At 37.6% G+C, this 22,795-nt stretch overlaps 1 protein-coding gene across 4 annotated transcripts in view; it reads left to right on the top strand.

The window, feature by feature from the left end:
- The first annotated feature begins 3,805 nt into the window (after positions 1-3,805).
- Positions 3,806-22,795, top strand: part of LOC111141538 (ArfGAP with FG repeats 1) — a 77,940-nt gene continuing 58,950 nt past the window's right edge. For all 4 annotated transcript variants that reach the window (XM_022494155.1, XM_022494162.1, XM_022494169.1 and 1 more), the window contains exons 1-2: positions 3,806-4,050; positions 20,762-20,855. In XM_022494155.1, the coding sequence (XP_022349863.1) occupies positions 3,884-4,050; positions 20,762-20,855 (261 nt within the window). In that variant the 5' untranslated portion in view covers positions 3,806-3,883. The remainder of the gene's footprint in view (positions 4,051-20,761; positions 20,856-22,795) is intronic.

Raw genomic sequence — 22,795 nt, forward strand, 5'->3', positions numbered from 1 at the left:
GCACCTATTATGGGGTTTGGCTTAATTAGGAGGGACAGAGAAGGATCTCTGAAACCAGATATTGAGCTGGATTTAAGGGATGAGAAGGGAAAGAGAGGGAAGTCTCTTTCTGGAACCAACAATGCATGTGCAAAGGCCCTGAGGTGGGGCAAAAGAGAATATAAAAATGAAAGAAGGAAGTAGGGCTGGAGCAGGGTGGTAGAGATGGGAGCTGGGGGAGGGTGGGGAGGCCTAGCATGGTCTGCAGGAAGGAGGCCACTTTCAAGGGGTTTCTGGGCCTCCCAGATTTTCTTTCAGCCTCAGAGCAATGAGAAGTCACTGAAAGGCTTTAAGCAGGGGGAGGAGACTAGGGATGCCTGAATCACATTAACATTTTGAAAGATCAGTCTTGCTGCAGTGCTAACATCTCTGAAGGTGATTTGTGCTTCATAAGCAGGGCCAAGATTCAGTTACTGGAAGCAGAAGCTGGGGCGGCCCAGCCTAATGTGGATTTGAATCCCTGCTTCTTGCTTCCTTTCCAGCATGGCCTTGGGCAAGCCAGCATTTCAGACTCTCAATTTCCTCCTATATAAAGTGGGGATAATAATACCTCCTCGCGCGTTGGTGTGAGGGATAAGCAAATTTCAGTAAACAAATAGTCTGGCCTGATACACTGTGAACTTCCCCTGGGGTTTTTAAAAATAGCAATCTGCTTTGATATTATACAGAATACAAAAAAGCCAAAATTCAGCCCGTCATATGGACTTCCCGTTTTAAGTGTAGAAAATACCTTGGACTTCACCTGAACTTCAGCTATCCAGATGGGTAGTCTGGAAATACTGTCTGAGGCTTCATTAAACAACACGATAATAAAACAACCCCACAGTAAACTGTTTGTACAAGGTGCTGCGGCCATGCCTTCTGATTTTGGCATTTATCAGATGACAAACCATGGAAAGATGAGCAACCAGAAAACATACAAATGCCAAAGGATCATCACAAACAGGGAAGCAAGGCATTGGCTGTGGGTTAAATGCATTTGTTGGTGATGAATAAGTCTGCTGAGTGTATTATATTTAGCCAGAGGGGGACTGGTAAGTGAGCCTCTGTTTTGATCAGGCCAGGTTTGGACATTCCAGTGCTGTCGTCTTCTAAGCAGCCCAGAGCCCTGCCGTAAGGGTGCTCCAGATGACCTTAAGTCAAGGGTCTTGTCAAAAAGGCTCAGGAACCAGCTTTAAGAGCCTCCCACCAGCCAGTGATGAGACAGTGTAAGCACCAAGGATATGAAACATATCAACTAGGTTTAATCTCTTGAGTTAGTCATGACATTGACAAACAAGTTGATCACCATTGCAAGGTGACAGGAAACCAATACATTATTTTGAAAATTTGTGAATAAAGAAATCAAACATTTATCCTGTCTTTCTGACAAAAGCTGTGCCCGAGAGTGGCCGAGGGGGAATATTTCAGCTAAGAAACAGAGAAGGAATGATAGAGTTAGAGCATCACCACTCTGTGACCCTTCATAAATTAAGCGATCTAGATATTAATCATCAATGGCTGCTAATATAAAAAGATAGAAAGGACCCTCCCCTCCCTCCATTAGGTGTTGCCTGATGGAAGGAGACAAAGAAATAAAATTTTGCCAAGAACAACAAAAGAACTGAACCAGAAACAAGGGAACTGGACCCGCCCACAAATTTTTAGGAAAGGTAGGGGTGTTAAATAACATAGGCTGTGGAAAACTACAGGGCAAATGGCCAGTTCCTTAAAAAAAAAAAAAAAAAAAAAAAGCAAACAAACAAAAAAAGGAATTACAAGGGAAAAAGAGATAGAATGGAAACACAAAGACTTTAGTACCCACATATTACCCAACTACATGTATGGATTAGAATAAACTATAAGCATCTTTTTTAAACATCAATGGGAAATTTCATTTCTTGCTGAGATATTTCATGATTCTTAAGGAATTTTTGTTAGGTTTTTAGGTGTGCTAACAGTATCCTGTTTCAGTTCTAAAAAATATTTATTTATTTATTTATTTATGAATGTATGTATTTTAGCAATGCAAACTAATGTATGTGCGGATGACTGGTATGCTATCTGCAATTTGCTTCAAAATGATAAGAGGGGTGATGGGAGTTTGGGATGGGTAGAAAGCACATTAGGCATGAGCTGATAATTATTGACGATGGGACACAGTCTCATCTCTATTTCCCTAATAGAAAGTTAAAAATCCATTGACCAATCCAAAATCTATTGATCACTTTCTTGTAATATTTAGCTATTATTAATAGCATTATATTAACATGAAGTCTCACTTGGGCATTTCGTCCAGTTACTTTCAAGGGATGTCTGAGGGCTGGCCTTGGCAATTAGGAAATGTGCGTTCTAATCTTACTTTCCCATTCACCAGCTGAGTGATTTCAGAACTTCAGCTCTCTGGGTCTTCCTGCACTCCTCTGGGAAAGGAGCGGCAGGGATGATTTCTATCATCCTGCTGGCTGTGTTTGCTTAGAGCGACGAAGAGATTTGGGTCTTGCCGTCTGACTGTCTGGGTTAGAATCCCAGTTTTCCCATATGTATCCTCCAGTAAATTTCCTTAATCCCCCAGAGCTTTAGCTTCCAGATTTGTGAGATGGAAAGAACAGTAATGCCTACCCCAAAGGGATCTTGTGAGGATTAAATGAGATACTGAATGCATTCATTCTGTGAACACTGAGCATGAGCTTCCAACTCTGGGAGGGGCAGAGGGTGGAGGAGTAGTAAGGAAAATCTGGAGCCTAACGGGAGAATCCCAGACAACACTAAGTAAACACAAAATAAGAAGCAGGATTTCAAATAGCTAGCACTAGGAAGGAAATCCAACACAGCTATTTCAGGGAGGGCTACTTTCAGGAAGATGGGTCGCAATTTTAAATAAGTTGATTGGGTTAAGGAAGGTTGCCCGCCAGACGTGCATAAATGAATTGACTACATCTCAGTCTACCCTTGGCAATGTGTGGGGATTTTTCGTTGCCACATGTAGGGTGTGGGGAGGGGTCATTCTGTCATCTAGTGGATAATGGCTAGGGATACCATGAAACACCTCTCAAAGCAATATCCCCCACACCAAACAATTATCAAGTCCAACATGTGAATAGTGTCAGGGTTGAGAAACCTTAACAGAGAGAGAACAGCATGGCAAGGGTCCTGGGTCAGAAGGGAGCTTCTTATGTGTGGGGGACAAACGGAAAGCCAGCGTGGTGAGAAACCGGGATGGGGACAGAGCTACGTAGGTTGGGTTAGACGAGGGAGCACCTTTTAGAGTACGGTGAGGAACCCTGACATTATCTCCAAAGAAGTGGGCAGCCCTTGGAGACTTTTGAGCAGGGGACGAAGTTAAGTTCGGTAATGCGCTTAGCACATATAAGCTCTCTAATAAATACTATCTATCTTCACCACCACCTTTGTATCTTTGCTGCTTTGCCCCCGCCCAAATCCGGGCCTCAGCGCGGCCGCAGTAACTAACTCCTCCTGACCAGCAGAGGGCGCCGGCCGACACTTGGCTTCCGGCCGCCCAGGGCGGGCCTTCTCTTGCCGTCCCCCTTCCTCCTCTTTTCCCCTCAGGAGAAGTCGGGAAGGTGGCGGTGGTGGTGGCGGCGGTGGAGGCGGAGGCGGTGGCGGCGGCGGTTGTCCCGGCCCGGCCGGTTGGTGTGGCCCGTCAGCCCGCGCTCCGCAGCGTCCGCGCCGCGCCCAGCGAAGTCGAGTCGAGCCGAGGCGGCCAGGTCCAGCGCGGGCCGCGCGCGCTGACGGAGGGCGGCGGCCGCGGCCAGGGCGGCCCGTGGGACCGCGGGGCCCCCGGCGCAGCGCCGCCCGGCTCCCGCTCCTGGCCCTGCCGGCCTCTTCCCTCGGCGCCGCGGCCATGGCGGCCAGCGCGAAGCGGAAGCAGGAGGAGAAGCACCTGAAGATGCTGCGGGACATGACCGGTCTCCCGCACAACCGAAAGTGCTTCGACTGCGACCAGCGCGGCCCCACCTACGTGAACATGACGGTCGGCTCCTTCGTCTGTACCTCCTGCTCCGGCAGCCTGTGAGTGCCGGGCGGCCGGGCGGGCGTGGGCCCTTCCCCCGTGTTGGGAGGCGGGGGTGCAGGCGGCGCGGGAGGCCAGCGGGGGCGCCCGCTCGGGCAGGCGCGGCGGTTGGGGCGCGGGCTCGCGGGGAGGGGCTGCGGAGGCCGGCGGGTGGGATGCGCTCTGCCCCTGCTCCCGAGCTGGGGATGCGCTTTCGGTTTCTCTGGGCGAGGGTCCCGGCCCAGGGCAGCCTTCGTGGGTGGGACGTGGGCGAAGGTGGATTCTGGAAGGGGCGCCCGGGGCGAGCATCGCTGTTCCCGGCGGAGCCGGCGCCGTTTCCCTCGGGCCTCCGCTTGTTCTTCAGGGCACTGACCCGATGGGACTGTAGGGGAGACACCGGAGTAGGCTGGGAGGGCCGTGCGGGTCTTTTGTGTGCCTCTCTGGGCGGCCCAGGGTGGCGCTGAGGTTTCCAGTGAGGCACCTGCAAGGCGCCCGTAGAGAGGGTGGGGGAGAAGCTAGGGTGGGAAAGGGCAAGGATGCGTACGTAGCCTGTTTTTTTTTTTTTTTTTTTTTTTTTTACTCGGATCGAAAGCACCTAAGTCACTGGGAGAAAGCAGGCACTTAGGAGTAGAAGCGGGATTAAAATGTCTTGATGGCAGAGATTGGAATCCCAAGGGAAAAGTTCGAGAGGCTTAATTGCGAGAGAGGGAGGCAGAGAAGCAGATGTGAGATTGTGGGGTTTTAGCTTTATGGTCCAAACAGAGTCTTGAGTTTGGGGAAAGTTTTAATGGAAATAAGATATTGACTAGAAGCTGTGTCATCGTACATGTGGTAGTGTCTGTAAGACTTCTATCAGTACCAATACAAGGCTGTATACAGAAATTGGGAGAGATGGGAAGACAGCATTGCTTCAGAAAAATGGAGACTACCGTCTTGAATAATTGGGATGGTTTGTGTTCTTTGCTTCATTAAGCTTTATTTTTATAATATTTTTGTTACTTTGTTACTGTGAAATTTTCGTTGGAAAGTTTGTGGATGATTTTTGGAACTGATGAATTGCTTTTATGTAGTAATGATCTTGTATTTAAAGTAGTCACTAAATATTCTTAAAACCTTTATTACACCAAAACATCTACTTAGGTTCTTTCATTTGTAGCATTTCTTCATAGAAATTAATCCCCCCCCCCAAAAAAAACCTTTGTAAGATTAATACTGAGACGGAGTACATAATATATTAGAAAATTCGTTATTTGGAAAATGCAGGACATGCCCAGCAGTGCTCCATTTGGTTTTTTCCCTTCATGTTGGGACAAGGCATTATTAGTCTTCCATGAATGTTTTTTTCTTCAACAAACATGTACCCGGTGTCTACTGTGTTCTGTGTGAAGCCTTGAGATGTGCTGATGAATACAGTAAAATCCCTGTTCTTTTGGAGCTACATTCTGCTAGGGGAGATGATAATATGTAAGTCATTAAATGAGAAAAATGTCTGGGATAAGTATGCATTAAAATAGTGTGATAGCAGAGCCCTTGTTTGAGAGGTTACTTTTAGATTATAGTTAGGGAAGCACTCTGAGAAGTTGACAGTGATATTATTGAATTCCAACAGAATCATAGAGCTGGGTGGAATCTAGGAGATAGTCTGGTTCATACTTTTCATTTACAGATAAACTGACATGGGTTAGGCAACTTTGGTTCTAGAATGAAGCCAACAGTCCAGTGTTTTAATTTATATTTGATTTTTATTATGTGCATAGTAAATATGTCCTGTGTTTACTAGACACAAGATCCTTTGGTACATATGAAATACTTGGTTTGAAAAAAATGTATGTAGTTACTGTTTTGAATTTCTGGCATTTCTCTGTGGTTCTTCACAAGTCTATCAGGGCAACATTTTCTGCAGCAAAAGTATGAGATCAAGAAATATTTACACATTTCCTAAAACCCACATTTCTGAAGCATTGTATATAAGACAATATCTCAGTGTAATGACAGTTGTTTATTTTAAAGACTTTAATCTGTGAGAGATAGGACTTCTATCTCCATTCAGGGATAATTTTACAAATGTTTATTGCTTGACTGGCCTATGTCATACATTGTGGGAGGCACTGGTATTCCTTGGATCCTCTTAAATTTAAGGAGCCTGCATTTTAAATAAACAGTGATGGTACGTTGTAATATTTCCTTTCTCTAAATGAGCTATCCCTGAAATATGTAAATGGATAGAAGAAGCTTCACAAAAGATGTGATGCCTGAGCAAAGACCTTTAAAGACAAGATCCATGTGACTGACTGCTTCATGTTGTTGAAAGAATAAGACCCGTGAGTTGGATAAACCTGGTCTTAAATCCTGGCTTTGCGTATTAGCTGTATGGCATTGGCAGTGTCACTTAGTCTCCTTGAGTTTGAATTTTCTCATCCATGAATACTGAGAATAAAGTTTACCTTGTAAATTTTGGATGTAGATTAGTTTTCAGTATTAGAGATAACATGTGTTTAACATCTCATTTGATGCCTGGTACAGAATGGCTGCCCAGTAGATGGGAGATATTAACAAGGGGGGAAAGGGTATTCCATGAGTAGGGAACAGTATTGGAAAAACATTGAAACAAGATGTAACCCCTGTAAAAATCTATGAGTTTGGATTTTTTTTTGTTTTAAGTAAGACTTTTTCCAGTGGCTTAATGATGTTGCCTAGATTTCTCTCATCCATAGATGGCTGCTTCCAGCTCCTAGGGCTGCATATTGCTTTATTTTATATTGGTGTCCCAACTTTTACAGAAGTTCTGCACTTCACTCAGATCCTTTAGCTGCCTTAAAGCAGTGCCCTGATTGGATTCATATTCTACAATGACTTTATTGAAACAACAAAGATCTCCAAATAGAATTCTCAAGTCAGAAATCTGGGATTCTTGGGAAGGAAGGAATAGATGCTGGATCAGATGTCTACTGTAGAAATAATGAAGGGATCTATTGAAGCTCCTAAGGATTTCTGTTCTTGAAAAGCAGTAATAAAGGAAAATAATTTGAGAAGAATTGAGAAACTATTGAGTAATTATTATATGTTTGCTATTTTGATGATATGGATACTTGGAAGACAATAATTTTGAAATCAGATTCTGACACTGCCACTAGCATTGAGACTTAGGGCAAGGTATTAAGCCTGGCCATCATGTGTCAGTTGGCCTGGATCCATCTCTTCAGCCTTAGTTTCTTTTGCATTAAGAAAATGATGCATAGCTTAAGGTTGGTATAAGGATTAGATTGTACAATTTGAGTAGTTATTGAACATAGACTATATGAGAGGATGAGGCTAAGCAGCGGATTTACAAAGAATAAAGCTTCTAGCTACCATTGGGAAAACTTGATTGCCTAGAAAATGCTTGTATACAATAAAGAGTATCTGCTGTCATGAATTCTAAATTTTAGAGGTTAGTCACATACCTTTTATCATTAATTTAACAGTATCTTTGCTTAAACAAATTGAACAAGCATCTTACTGTTTATTTTACTAGACTCAGAATCTTCTTCTGGGTGACTGTCATATACTTGTTCGGTGCTCATTCAGAGTAAATAACTGAATTCAGTTTGTGGAACTTTAAATTTAGAGGCAGTTTTACTATTTATTAATGAGGTAGAATGGGGGTATTGTAACAGACAGATTTGTTACTTTCTTTCATGTTCTAGCTACCAAAATACTTCAAATTATGAATGGATAGCCTACAACAAAACATTGGCCTTCATGCCAAAGAGATTTAGTTGATTTAAAGACGAGGTTTAGACCAAATTATTTAACATTAGTTTAATCAGTAAATAAGAATTGTTCGTCTTTAAAAAGTGATTGACAAGTTTTTCAGGGAGGGTTTAGGTAAAGTAAAAAATAAATTTAAGAAACACTGTCTCAGTTCCAGCTATTTTATGTGGACAGAATATTTAAAATGGGAATTTCATAGGTGTATAGATAGAGCTTGATATGAACTTACATGTTGTTAATTTTGTGTGCATTTTGACGTTTATGGTGAATATTGCAAGAATTTTTAAAGTTAGATGAAAAGGCATTTAATTTTTTTATACGTTTTATACATTTATTAACATTAGAGAGGATTGAAGTCAAATACTTTTTGGAGCTCTGTTAATAATATTCAAGATCTTGTGAGATTATAGTGGGCAGTGATTTATATCTTTAATTCCTTTTTCTTTTTTTTTTTTTTTAGTACTCTAATGTGGCTATATTTGATGAGGTATTTTGAAAATATAGTACAATTTCAATTTAGTGTAAGTGGGAAAATTATTTGATCCCATTATGAAGGACAATTTTTAAGCAGATTGGCACTAGTACATATGTTGGGGATATAACATAGTATTTGTTGAAATGGAAAATATAATAATAATAATAACTATTAGTCACATTTATTGAGTGCTAGCTGTGTGTCAGGTGTGATTCTAATAAAAATCTTACGAAGATTCCTCCCCTGCCCCCAACTTCAAATTGTAAAATTTGCTTACATTCTTAATGCTTTGTTGTGATACCCTGAACTAGGTATCCAGAACTAATGAGATCCACCACTAACAAAGGTATATATGTTTCCCATGAATTACTGTAAATTATTTGTGAATTCTGTATTTTGGGGATTTAAATAGTAGATTTTAACTTCATGTTTATTTTAAAAGCGGAACAGATAATCTATGGATGTACGTGCATTTTTGCCTTACAGCTATGCTTTTTAAAAAAATTTTAAAGGAAGTTAGCTTTTCTTAACTTTGTGTTTTCTTTGAGTTTTATTCAGAAACTGCTGTTGTATATTGTGAGTATAATGGGAATTCGGTGGTACCTGTTTTGAATTTGACCCATCTATCCTGCCATGAATGAATTCTCTTGCTATTTTCTTTATCTGAATTGTAATTAAAACCTCTCGCCCTATGCATGTAGGATAGATAGTGATTAGATTTATTTGAAAGTAAATTATGTATGTATGCATATATATGTATGTATTTATATACTTGGGTTTTTTTATTTTAACATAATGGTTAATTTGCCAGTCTTTTTTAATGTAACATGTAGTACTTCTCTTCGAATGTGGTTCCCCTGATTAGATTCTATGCCCCATTGATATAACCCAGACTCACATTGTGTTTACAGTGTTTAGAATTTTAAGTTAACTTTTTTTTTTAAGATTTTATTTATTTATTTGACAGAGAGAGAGAGATCACAAGCAGGCAGAGAGGCAGGCAGAGATGGGGGGGAAGCAGGCTCCCCACTGAACAGACAGCCTGATGCGGGGCTCTATCCCAGGATTCTGGGATCATGACCCGAGCGGAAGGCAGTGGCCTTAACGCACTGCACCACCCAGGCACCCCTAAGTTACTTTTTAAAGTAAGTTGAGTGCTGGATTGTTCTAGATCTTTTGTTCAGTCTTTTTCCAGTTCTTGTTTACAGTTAAGTAACAGCTTTTCATGGTTATTGAATTTAGTTGTCTCTAAAATACTTCGTTTTTATGGAAACAGTTCTCACTTGTGTCAGTATTTCACAAAATACTCACTTCAACTATATATTTACCAAATTCTGTGCCAACTGTATTACAAAGTTATTATATTAAACAACTCTTGATAAACTTAAAACTCAGTTGGAAGGAGCAGGAGAGCATGCCCTCCTAGCTGTGAATGTTTGTTGTGCAGTAGGCCTTTGCTGTAGGTTTTTCAGCAGGGAGGAGAAACATGGATTCACCTCGCAAATTGATTAAGAGGGACTCTTCTATGGTACTGTGAACATCTTCTTGTCCTGGGAAAACTCTTAAGCATATGTGGTATGGTGACATCACATTTTCACTCTTTTCTATACAACATGCATAATGTTCATATTCTTGAGAAACTCCTGTGGAGATATTCAGCACTGGAGCTGTTACCCTTTGCGTTTTCCCCCAACTCATTAATGGATTTCCCACTTCATATGGTCAGAGTGATAATTGGTTAGGAATACCCATATATATAAAAGGGGAATCATTCATAACTTTGGGTACTTCAATTAGTAGCAGATTCCTTGTGACATTTTTTATAGGCCCACATGTGAGAGCTCTTGCCCTAGAGACCCCTGATTGGGTGTGTTAAGAATGAAATTCATTTACTTCTATTACAGTAAGGATGGGAAACTTGTTTAAATTGTTCAGAATATGAGGAATGATAGGGTTTTTTTGTTTTTTGTTTTTTTAAGTTAGAACATATTTCTTTCAAAGACTCCTGAGTAAGATGTGGTCTCTTTGATCGGTACTATGCTGTTTTAGAGGGAGGGAAGTCATAATTACACCTTGCTTTTATTCTGGTTGCTTCTTTTAAGGGGTATATTAACTATAGCATGCTCTAAGGAATTTCATCAGGATGATAAGGAATCTTAAAACTATGTATGAGAAGAACATTTGCAGGAGCCAGAAATGTTAGCTTAAAGAAGAAAAGACTAGTGGGTGTGGGGAGCTGTACATATGGTCACTATCTTTGGGTAATTTTAAGGCCTATATGTGAAAGAGGTAATAGATATATTCCCTAGGGGGAGATAGGAGACAAGTGTATGGAAGTTACAGAGAAACATGCATGTTTACAAAAGGAAGAGAGGAATTTTTCTTGTTGTTGTCAAATTCTAAAGATTCTTGTTCTTCCCCCATTTTTTTGTTAGACTGTGCAAGCTCTTTGATGGGGAGAGTTAAAAATCAGTGGAACTAATAATATGGGAACATGTGAAAACTCTTTGGGAACATGTGAAAACTCTTTTTTGTCTTCAAAGCTTTATCCCTTACTCAGTTAATCTTGGTGGCTCTAACTTGGAACAATTGTGTTCAATAGGTACCTCTACAAAAAGATCTCTGGTGTCTAGTAAAGAGACTTGATACTTCAGAAATTTTAGAAGTTCCTCAAACTTTTTCATCAAAGATAATAATCTATAAGTGTATGTCAGTTAAATTTGGTTTTGAAGAGCAAGAACTGTTTATCTCCATTCTTGTTTGTGCTCAGTTTTTAATTCAGTTTTAATTTTTATCAAAAGAACATATGCCTATAATTTAAATAGGCAAAGGCTTTAAATGAACAACAGTAGTCACCTGTTCCCTTCCTCCATTTCTGATTGCCCTAGACAGTGACTGTCAACTTTTGTCTCTGCCCTCCTTCTATGTTTATCTTAGTATTTCTAGCTAACACACAGCTGGTTAAAAATTTTTTTCAGTTTGGCTTTATATATTGACTTCTGCTGTAGGAGGAGGGAGATAAGGATTTGGTCCTCTTCACATTTCTTTTTCCCTTTCTACCTACTGTCTCTACCTCTTCCATATAATGTTATCACAGTTGTTGGCTAAATCACTTATTTGGTATTTGCCTTGTTGCAAGTATACGTATTGTTCTCAGCTGAGTCATATAGTATATTGCTATTATTTTCTTACTTGTATAACTTTTTTCCCCAGGAAGTTTGTACTTTTGTAGTTCTCATCATTTCCTTTTTCATACATGTATCATTAATATATCCCCAGATAAAAAGTCTCCAGCTGAGGCATAAAACTTCTTTCAGTATCATCAGATACATAAGGTACCTATTTATTTTTGTTTTAAATTGATAAATCTTTTCTGGGTACTTTTGTCATCTTCTAGTCTGGAAATGTTGCTCTCTAGACCTGCTATGCCGTGATCATCCTGGGACTTTTCTTCTGCCTTCATTCTGGAAATTCTTTTCATGCCTAACCAGTGTTGGACCCTCTGTTTTCAGGACCCCCACATCTCCCTTGGCCTCCTGATTGAAGGTCACTGGGAAATTATTTTGAGAGGTGTATGGCTATAAATGTCTCATTCCACTTCATTTTTAAATTGATAGTCTGTACCTATTCATAAGGTGGAAATACTTTATCCTTGAGGTTTTAAGGCAGTGCTTAATTATCTTCATATCCTTAGTATCAATGTTGATAAGTCTGATGCTATTTTTTCTTTAAGAATTTATTTATTAGAGGGAAAGAATCTCAAGTGGACCCCATGCTGAGTGCAGAGCCCAAGTTGGGGCTCCATCCCAGGATCCTGGGATCATGACTTAGGCTGAAACTAAGAGTCAGACCGTTGACCGACTGAGCCACCCAGCACCCCCTGATGCTCTTATTACTGATTCTTTGTGCCCCATTTCCCCCCTCCTTCTTTGGGATTATATATGATCTTTTTTAAATTCCTGCTTTTCTGAGCTGTAAACGGAAACATTTTGGTTAGGTCTTTGTTCAATATTGTAGCCATTCTTTTGGACTCATTGGTTTGGAAGTCATGTGTTTGTTGTTGTTGTTGTTGTTGTTAAGTTCAGAGATATTTTCTCCAATATTCTTTCTTGTTGGTGACTGAAAGAGCCTGGCTGCCATTTTTCTAGGATCCAGTTGAGTGAGGAGATGAGGGGCATGTAATCAATCATTCAGTAGGTAAAGTCTCACTTAATTCCTTAGTTTTTAGCAGGGTGCCTGATAACAGTCCTTAGTTATGACTGAGTCCGAAGTCTGTTTGGATAATCTCTGCAGATTAAATTGTTGTTCAGACTTCTGCGTAGGGCCTGGTAGAGGTAGTCTTGTGGCTGAAGGGGAACTGGAAGTTTATTTTTGACCCTATGTGAATCCCCCTAACCTGCCTCTCATTCCTTTAGTGAATCTTTCAGGGGTTCTATAGTGGGAAGCAGCTTCTAGTTAGCCTCTCTCTGAAGGAGCTTCTGTTTTGCTTTTCTTTACTCTGCAAAGTCAGTTATCATTGGTATATTCACTTTTTATCTTCTAAAACTTGTTACTGGAGACCTATAGTATGCTTTTGGCCTCCTCCCTTATTCTCTGCCCCTCTGTCTCTGCAGGTTAATGCCTTTTTATTCCTTTGCTTTCATTTCAGTGAGGTTTGGAGAGGTTTGTGAAGACCTTCTTGGGTTTTGTCTGCTTTTTTTTTTTTTTTTTTTTTTTTTGAGAGAGAAGGAGAGAGCGCATGCATAGGAGCGCATTAGCAGGGTAGGTGGAGAGAGAGGGGCGGAGGGAGAGTATCTTAAGCAGGCTTCCCAACCAGCGCGGATCTTGGAGCTTGATGGCAGGCTCAGTCTCACAACCCTGAGATCATAACCTGGGCCAGAATCGAAGAGTTGGTGCCCCCTCTTTTGAGTGGGGGTGGTGGCCACATTTAACTGGGATACCTTAATTAGGTTTAAATTGTTACTTGAGTATTATTTTTTAGATGTCTGTCCTAAGTGTTACGAGGACTTTACAGTGTAGTTTTGTGACTTTCAGGGAAAAAACAAAACAGAAAACGAAAATAACAAAAATGTGGTTTACGTTTTGTGTGTGTGTTTTCAGTTTTTTAAATTGGGTTCTGGATAGACTAATATTTTGGACTGTCCAGTACATATAGTGCCTTGGCATCAGTAGTTTGTAAAATCTAGATGTCCTGTTAAAGGCATCGTCCATCTGTTGTAGACTTTTAAGTATATAATTTTTCTGAATTAAACATTTATATGTAATATTTTTACTAAATAACTAGGATTGGGATAGATCTAAATGTCAAATTAACTTTATTACTTTATGTCAGGATTAGCAACCACATAAATTTCCACAGTCTATTAAAATATTTTAACCAGCTTCTCTCCCAGCAGGAGAAAAGTAATGAATAAAACTTAACAAGCTTTCTTATTCACGTCACATACATTGTTATTTGAGTTTAACAAATGGCTATTTGCAAGATTGTTTGAGGCATAGTTAAGAGCAGCATACTGGTAGACATATGGAATGAGTCACACAATCTGGTTACAGTCATACCTGGGTGGTGGTCGTTAAAACTAAAGCTCCTGGGGATCTGCATATGACTTAATTATACTGCTAAAACATATTGGGCTTACTAGTAGGTGACTTTGGAACTTCTTGAAACCAAATAACTGGCAAACATGCTTTCAAAATATCAATACTGTTGTTACTAAATGTGTCATTTATTTTTTTTTTTTTGCACTAGAGACTTAAAATGTGTATTTTAGGATCTGAAATGGGTCACTATATTGGCACTACAGAAATGATGTGGCTTACTTGTCCAACACTCCCATCCAGTAATTATGACTAATGTCATTACAGTAAGCTGTTTTATAAACATTGAATTCACATGACAGCTAGACTAGACTTAGCAAAAAAAGGGAAGTGGCACCAACGTCCACAAATACTCCTTTGAAATAACTAGATAAGTAATTCAGTTTTGATTAGATTTCATTCAGTTAAATGATCAGATTTGGTAGGTAGAGAAGAAGGTAGGTCCACTAATGAGAAAATATTTAATTAGTGTGAAAATTGGGGTTACTGCGAATAGTAACATAGAATCAAGATGATAGTGTTTTGTTTCTTTAGTTAACCTACATCAATATTAACTTTTTTGATATACAGTTATATGAGTCTTTAACGTGTATGGATTCGTGTAACTTCTGCCACAGTCAGCTGCCACCATCCCTGAAGACTCTTCTTAACCCTTATCTGTTCCTTTGCCAACTACTGTTAGTTTTCTCAACCCTTTAGTTTTTCTTTCTGAGAATGTCACGGAAATTCTGTCTTAAGTATGTAACTTTTTCAGATTGGCGCCTTCACTCAGCAGAGTATCTTTAAGATTAATCCAAGTTAGATGCATATTCCAATAGTTCATTTCTCCTTTGTACTGAGTAGTTAGTATTCTGTTGCTTGTGAATTTATCCATTTCCCATTTGAAGGATAGTTGGGTTTCTAGTTTTTGATTCATATGAATAGAGCTGCTACAAATATTTATATACAGATTCTTGGGTGAACATAAGTTTTCCTTTCACCTGGGTAAATAAGAGTGGGATTGCTAGGTCATATGGAAATTGTATTAATGTTATTTAAAAAATGACAGTTTTTTGTTTTGATTTGATTTTCCCTTTCTGCTGGCTTGAAAGCTGTAAATTCCATGTACTTTCATGGTCATCATTGAAATTTAATTCTCCATATTGACATTCTAGAGTTAATCTGTATTTTAACCTTCCCCTAATAACACAAGGTCTTCAAAAATACAAAGTACCCTTGCTTAAGGGCTGTTGTTGGTGAGACATTAAATTTGTCCCTGTTCTTCCTCATAAATTGGACATTTTCAAATCAGATGATGTTTGGTTTTACCTAAAGGTGTTTACCAGTTTCTTTCCTTACCTCTTTGCATTTCAGGACCTTCCTGGGATCCTTCTTCTATTATCTGTATTTTTTCAGTGAGGATCTCCTGGGGTAAACTCTTGGTTTTTGTTTATCTGAAAATATTATTTTGATCTTATACTTTCAGAGATAGTTTTGCTGGATTCACAACTGTTATTTTTTTCTTACTACTTAAAGATAATGTTTTGTTATCTTTTGGTTTTTATTGAGAAGTCTACTTTTAGTCAAATTTTGTTTTCTTGGTCTTTTCTGTCTGACTGCTTTTAAGATTGATCTATGTTTGAAGTTTCAATAAAATGTTTCTAAGAGTGGGTTTTATTTATCTTGTTTTTGATAAGCTATAATTCTTGTATTTGTAGATGCATGCCTTTCACTGAAGGACCTGAAAAATCTCAGCCCTGATCTCTTCAAATATCACCTCTCTTCTTCATGTTTTTCATTTACACTCTCAAAAGTAAGAGTGTTGATTAGAGGGCACCTGGGTGGCTCAGATAGGTTGAGTGTCAGACTCTTGGTTTCGGTTCAGTTCTTGATCTCAGGATCCTAAAACCTGAGCCCTCATTGGGCTCTGTGCTCAGTGAGGAGTCTGCTGGAGATTTTCTCCTCCCCTTCCTCGCTTCCCATGCTCACTCTCTTTCTCGCAAAATAATAAATCTTTAAAGAGTGTTGATTAGATATGTTAGACCTTCTAATATCCTTTTTTCTTCCTTTTGTCTTAGTCTGTGCTGCTTTCTGGATGTTTTTTTCTGTCTTTTAATTCACTGATTTTCTAATCTGCTCTTTACCTTCTTTGTTGAGTTTTTAATTTCCACATTTATAATTTTTCATTTCTAAAAGTTCTGACTTTTAAAGTGCATGGTTATTCTAATAACTACATATATCTTGTTTATTTTTATGCTGTCTTTTATTTATTATAATGTTTCCTATATACTATATTTTCTGTTTTGTATTTGATCATTCCAATATCTAAAGTCTTTGGGAGAGGTCATTCTAAAGATGTTTCTACTGACAAGCTCAGTGTCATGTTTTATTGCTGTGTGATTTTTTTTTTTTTTTGCATAAATGGAAATTACATTCCTTCAGAGAGGATTTGCATATTCTTCTGTTGGGACCCAGGGATACTACAGCCTGAAGCAGCTTTATTTCTTATCCAGGGTCTTAGGTTAACAGGTTTGTCTCAGGTTCAGCTCTGTCGTCTTGTCTTAGCTGTTGTTGATTGGTATTTGCCTTCTGAGCAATACTAAATTTTGGATATAAACTGTGTCACTCTTCTGGTTTTAGCTCAGTTTTTATTTATTTATTTATTTTTTCCTTTTGGGTGGGGATCCTTAGAGATTTCCTTTACTTTGTAGGTAGCTCAATAATATGTTAACAGGATTTTTTGTTCATTTTGGTTTGTAACTTACAGAGTATCTCTCATATTTTAGCAGAGGAAACTTTTCAGAATATCTGGTCTGCCATACAATTGAAAGTAGAAATTGGATGAGATTAAATAAGTACTTTATAAATACTAATTTTGTTCTGCCTTATTAACTTACATTTTGCCTATGCATTTGTAATAAGCATGCTTGACATAAGACAGTTCCGTGTTTGTTTGTTTGTTTTGTGGACACAGTATTTTCTAATTTAAATTTAATATGTACAATACAAATTTTAAGCTTGTATTATTTATTTTGTTATCATTTCATAGAAAAAATGTACATTTCTATTTTCTGTTCTTCTGAAAATAATGAATTACAGGAAAATTCCAACTTGTTTATTGTATATGGGGTGAATGTGTAGAGTGTTTTGTAGATGTTTAAACCTAGATAGGGTTTATATTCAATAAAGATCCAAAGGAATCCCAGTAATTTCTTTAGCTTGGCAATTAACATTTGGCTTATTTAGAGCAGTGATTCTCAACTAGAGGGATTTTGCTGCCTGGGGGAGATTTGGCAGCATCTGGAAACATTTTTTCTTGCCTCTACTGGTTGAGGATGCTACTGGTATTTAGTGCATAGAGGTTGGGGATGCTGCTTTACATCCTACAATGCACAGAGCAGCTCCTTCGCAATAAACAGTTACCTGGCCCAAATGTCAGTAGTGCCCAAATTGAGAAACCCCTGATTGAGAGAAACAAAGTGAAGATAAGGTGTAGATGCTGGTAGATATATTTGGGAAGAAAGGCTTTCCAGTTTTTTTAGAAAAAATGAAGGAAAGCCTTAGAAAGGAAAATTGTTCTCCCCTTCCCATATTTTCTTTCTCTAATTCTTCAGCACATACATTCACATCCATATAGCCAGGACTTGAAAGTCCAAAATCTTTGACTACTGCTACTAGTCAGTTTGACACTCTCTTATTTCTTGCTGTTTCTTTTTCCTCTTATAGAATAATGCATATTCATTGTGGAAAACTTGGAGAGAATAGAAAATTATAAATAGAAAAAAAAAATCATCCTATCCCTATCATTTATATGCAAGAACTGCTAACATTTGGGGATATTTAGTTTGTTTTCTTTGCAGATATTTTATATATAGTTCTGAGAATACTATATAATTTTCATCCTAAAAATTAAAATATAACCATAAGTATGCATAATGTTTACAATTTTATTGTCATTTAATCACTTCCTCTTTGATACTGAGGTGTTCCTGATGTTTTCCTGTTATAAATCCTGTTTGATGAACATCTTGGAGATAGCTGTGTTTCAGATTCCTGTTTTAGAATAGTTTGTTAAAGGGTACTACTAGGTCAAAAGGTGTGAATGAGGTTCTTGTCTTGATACAGATTGGTGAATTTATCCTACCATAGTGTATGAGATTATCAGCTTTCACTTTGGACTTAACAACTTTTTAACAGAATTATTTTATAAGCATGTAATATCTTTATAAAGCTTTTGGAGACTAAAAGGGGAAATCCGGGTATATCCTTGCATTGAGAGTATGGTTAATCTGCCTGGGTAAATGGGATATAAAAGGGTGATTAGAGAAGGCAACATGAACAAATGTAAAATTTCCTTGGAGTTACATAATTTGTATAATTATTCTGGCCTGGCAAAATTGTGTCTTGCAGTTGTGTAAATTGAGTCCTATTTTAAATGCACCGAGTCAGCTCACTTAAAGAAGTCCTGTAGTAAATGCTCTTGTTTAGTGGGAAAAAAATGTCTTTTCATAGTTTGGTTATGAGTTCATTCTGGTTGTATTTGTTTTTTAAGTTCAAAATTTTGTCACATATTTAAGTCATATGAATGCCTTCTTTATGTATAAGTAGACCCTGTGATACCGTAGGGCCATGATATTTGTAAGTGAATAAGCTATATACTGTACTGCTCTTATGAGAGGATATCTGTATAATATAACTAAAAAAGAATCAGAAGTTTCCTCATTTAATGTTCTGAGAAATATAGGGGCATAATTCTGTGCTCTAAAATTTCTTATCCAAAACATAAACCATTGTAATAGTGCTCGACATTTTCTCATTAGAAAATTATTCCTTTGCCTTTTCCTTTTTTAAAAAGGATACTGTAAGAGAGGTGGAAAAGTAAATGGTTGGCTGGAACGAAGAAGGACGTATTAGGAAATAAGGAGAGACAAAGTTGCTAAGTTGGAGGAGTAGTAAAATTTAAGAGAACAATAAGTTAATTCCTTCTTAAGTTATTTTGGAACAAGGTAGGATGTAATTACACATCATAAATTAATAAGCTTCCCTGAAAATGGTGAATCTAGTCTTGTTCTCATAATACAGATGAATTGGAAAAAGAAGCCTACTGCTTTAAATGAATAATGGCTTTCCTACATTTTCACTTTTGGAAATTTGGAAGATACTTTTATTTTTTATTTTTATTATTTTTTAAAGATTTATCTATTTTATTTCACAGAGAGAGAAACGTGGGGGGGGAGAATCTCAAGCAGATTCCCCACTGAGTGTGGAGCCCAGGGTAGGGGCGTGGCGTGGCGTGGGGTGGGGCTTGATCTCACAACCCTGAAATCTTGGCTAGAGCTGAAACCCTGAGTCAGATGCTTAACCAGCTGAGCCACCCAGGTGACCCCTTGGAGATATTTCTGAAGCCTTAATTTATGATTGCAGATTTACTTGAAAATAATTCATTCTGTAGTTTTTTTCATAGCGAAGTTTGTAAGTTTTACAAGGATGAAATTGCTGTAACTCAGTTTTTTCTACTGTGCAGTCTTTGTTTCTGTATCTTGTAACTTAATCAAGAGTTAGAAGTAAATGAGTTAGTTTAAAATTTAAAACAAAACACCAACAAAACCCAACTTAACATTTTCCTTCTTCAAAATATGAAACAGATAAAGTGCTTTGCCCTCATTCAAAGCATGATTCAAAAGATGTACCATCTATCTCTGACAGTTCTGTCAGAGAGAGAGGAGTGGGATATGATAATTGAGGACCTTCTGTTAGTTCTGAATTTCTCTTGTTGAATTACAACATTGTGAATTTCTAGGATTATTATACACCATATTTATTCAAAAATGTTTTCAGGTTATTTTTGGAAGACCTTTGGTTCATTTATTATTTTACATTGTTGTTAAATCTCTCAAATAGCATGATGACTATGACAAATTATGTAAAAGTATTAATAATCTGTTCTAGAACTTGGATTCCAAATGAGGCCTTTGGCAGAGGACATGACTTAAACATAATTTTATGAAACTTTGCATAGATTATTTAACCCTTATTTTTGTAGGTGGTAGAGTATTATATATACTCTATGTTATAGTTGGACAAAATATATATATAGTTGGACATAATATATAACGTATGTTATAGTTGGATAAAATGTAAATAGTTTTTACTCTTCTCTGAGTGCTTTTCTATGAGTTTTTTATGTGCACTGTAAACATCATCAAGAAACATAGAGATAAAGTTTTCTTAAGGCCATCTATACAGAAAGGCTTCAAGACTGTAAAAGAACTTCAGAGGCATTTAATCATGTATCCAGGTATTTCTTGAGTTCCCTCATGTCTTTTAAGTTTCTTCTTGAGCACTTATTACTTTCTAAGGTGATTGAAAATGTCCTTTATTATAAATTTTTATTTGAATTGAAGAAGAGGTGAGACTTCATTCTTATGGGTTAATAATTTCCAGTTTTCTTGGGTTTTCAGTTTTCAGATCAGTCTCAAGCTTAAAGGTAATGGCTATTTTGATTAGAATATGTGTATAGCTCCAAACTTAACAAAATATTGTCATTTTCTTAGGAAATGTGAAAATATTTAAATGGTTAATTGCTTTTTGAATTCTTTACCATAGAGTTCTTACATAGTCTTCTTCCATTAGAAACACAGTAAAGCAATATTTTATTTCCTAGAAGCTCATGTGTTACAGGTGCCATGTATTCCTAACTAGATGGTACTTGAATTTATATTTAAATGCATTATTTAATGTGAACCTAACTTACCTTGAAATATCTGTTATGGGGATTAATCGTTTAAAATAATTTTTTAATACTTTTAGTTTATAAGTGAACACTGTTCACTTTAAATGTTTAAATGTGCTGTTAAAAATGTTTTACACTGATATGTAATTTTTAAGATACATAGTAATAAATTTGTAAATATTTTATCTTTTAGGAGAGGGTTAAATCCACCACACAGGGTAAAATCTATCTCCATGACAACATTCACACAACAAGAAATTGAATTTCTGCAAAAACACGGAAATGAAGTAAGTGTTTTTACAATTTTTAACTTTTTTGTTGGCAATCATTTTAGTAAGATTTAATAAGTTGCTTAGAATGGTGAATTTCGCTGTTTAAAAAGTTATCTTTGTATTCTATATTTAGATATTTTAGAATTACCCATTTAATAATGTACTTAGAATTAATATCTACTAAATATCTAATAAATGCCTTTATCCTGAGGTGAAACATGTATCTAAAACTCATCAGTGTTGAATGTAAAAGGCATTTTTGGAGGACATCTAGTATTGGAGTAACCATTAGTTTTTGCTTTAAAAGGCCAAAAGAGAGAGAACGAGAAAGAGAAATAACTTTGTGGTACTGTAGTAAACTTCTCTTAGGCCATTGTGTGATCAGCTTTTACTTGAGGTCCCCTCATGCCTTTTTTATCATATGCCGAACTTTCTGTTGAGCAGGTGCTGGGAGGAAAGGGGGCTGGCGGTGCTGGCGGCAGCCCATCATTAAGGGGGAACCCAGTAAGAATTTGGAGAGGAGCTTTTTCCTTCTAACTCTGCTTTAATGGGTTTCCAGTAATTGCATTCTGATTGTTTGCTTTCTTGTTTTTGGTTTTATGTTTTTACCATGCTGTTGGTAAAAGTGGTGATCTAGTAATTGAAAAAACTATAAAATTGACAAGAAAAGTGGACATTTTGGGATAAGATTGAGGCAGTCATCCTAATTGATTAATAATAACCATTATTCGTTATTTAATAGGAAGGAGTATTACTTTAGTTAAACTATTCTGCCTGCATATTTTTGATAGAAAGTTGTTTTAAGATTTTATTAGTTTTAATCTTTTCACCCTGAGATGTTATATGTAAACATTTTATAATTTGCCTCTCTTTCTTCCTTAACATTTTGATAGTAGTATCTTAAACTTGCTTGTCTTCTTGTTATGCACATGTCATTTTGGTTCTAAAACAGTGAAGAAGTATAAATTAAAAACTATGAAATATTTTTTAATACATGATATAGAGAAGTGAACACACTATTTTGCTGATAAAAAATTATTTTGCATAATCAACTTCCAGACTGATATGGGAAAATCTAAAGCTAGAGGGAAGGGCAGAAGATTTGTAATGGCTGTAAGTATAGAATAATATATTTACCAATTGAAATACAGTTTGAACTATTTATATATAAAGTTTGAGATTAGACCAGTAGTGTAAACTTTTAGTTGCACTCTTAGAATGTTGGCCTAGAGTGCAAAATTTTGGACATCAGAATGTGGAGTTAGAAATAAATATTATTCTGGGGGCACCTGGGTGGCTCAGTAGGTTAAGCCTCTGCCTTTGGCTCAGGTCATGGTCTCAGGGTCCTGGGATCAAGCCCGACAGCGGGCTCTCTGCTCAGCAGGGAGCCTGCCTCCCCCTCTCTCTCTGCCTGCCTCTCTGCCTACTTGTGATATCTCTCTCTCTCTGTCAAATAAATAAAATCTTAAAAAAACAAAGAAAAATATTATTCTGTTCTTAGATTAAAAAATCTAAATTCAGAGTATTTATTCAGATAAATTCAAAGTTGTAGAACTAAAAAAGTAACGGTCCATTGGAGAAGAAAGTGAAAACATCTGTACCTGTCAAGGAAGTAGCTAAGTTTGGGTGAAGACTGGTCTCCACATACTAAGATTGAAAGAACCTTTAATTTTGGTAAGAACGCTTAACATAAGGTCTCCTTTCTTAAAAAAGTTACAAGTATCAATACAGTATTCTTAGAAAGAGGGATAGTGTTGTACATTAAGTCTTTAGAACTTCCTCATCTTGCATAAGTGAAGTTTGTACCCACTGACTAGCAATTCCCCATTCCCCCTTCTGAGCCCTTGCCATTTGCCATTCTACTTTCTGCTTCTGTGAGTTTGACTGTTTCAGATACCTCGTGTAAGTGGAATCAGACAGTTTTTGTCCTGCTGTGAGTGGCTTATTTCAGTTAG

This window comes from Enhydra lutris, unplaced genomic scaffold (genome assembly GCF_002288905.1).
Source record: "Enhydra lutris kenyoni isolate GAN:26980312 unplaced genomic scaffold, ASM228890v2 scaffoldscaffold1, whole genome shotgun sequence".
Taxonomy (NCBI): domain Eukaryota; kingdom Metazoa; phylum Chordata; class Mammalia; order Carnivora; family Mustelidae; genus Enhydra; species Enhydra lutris.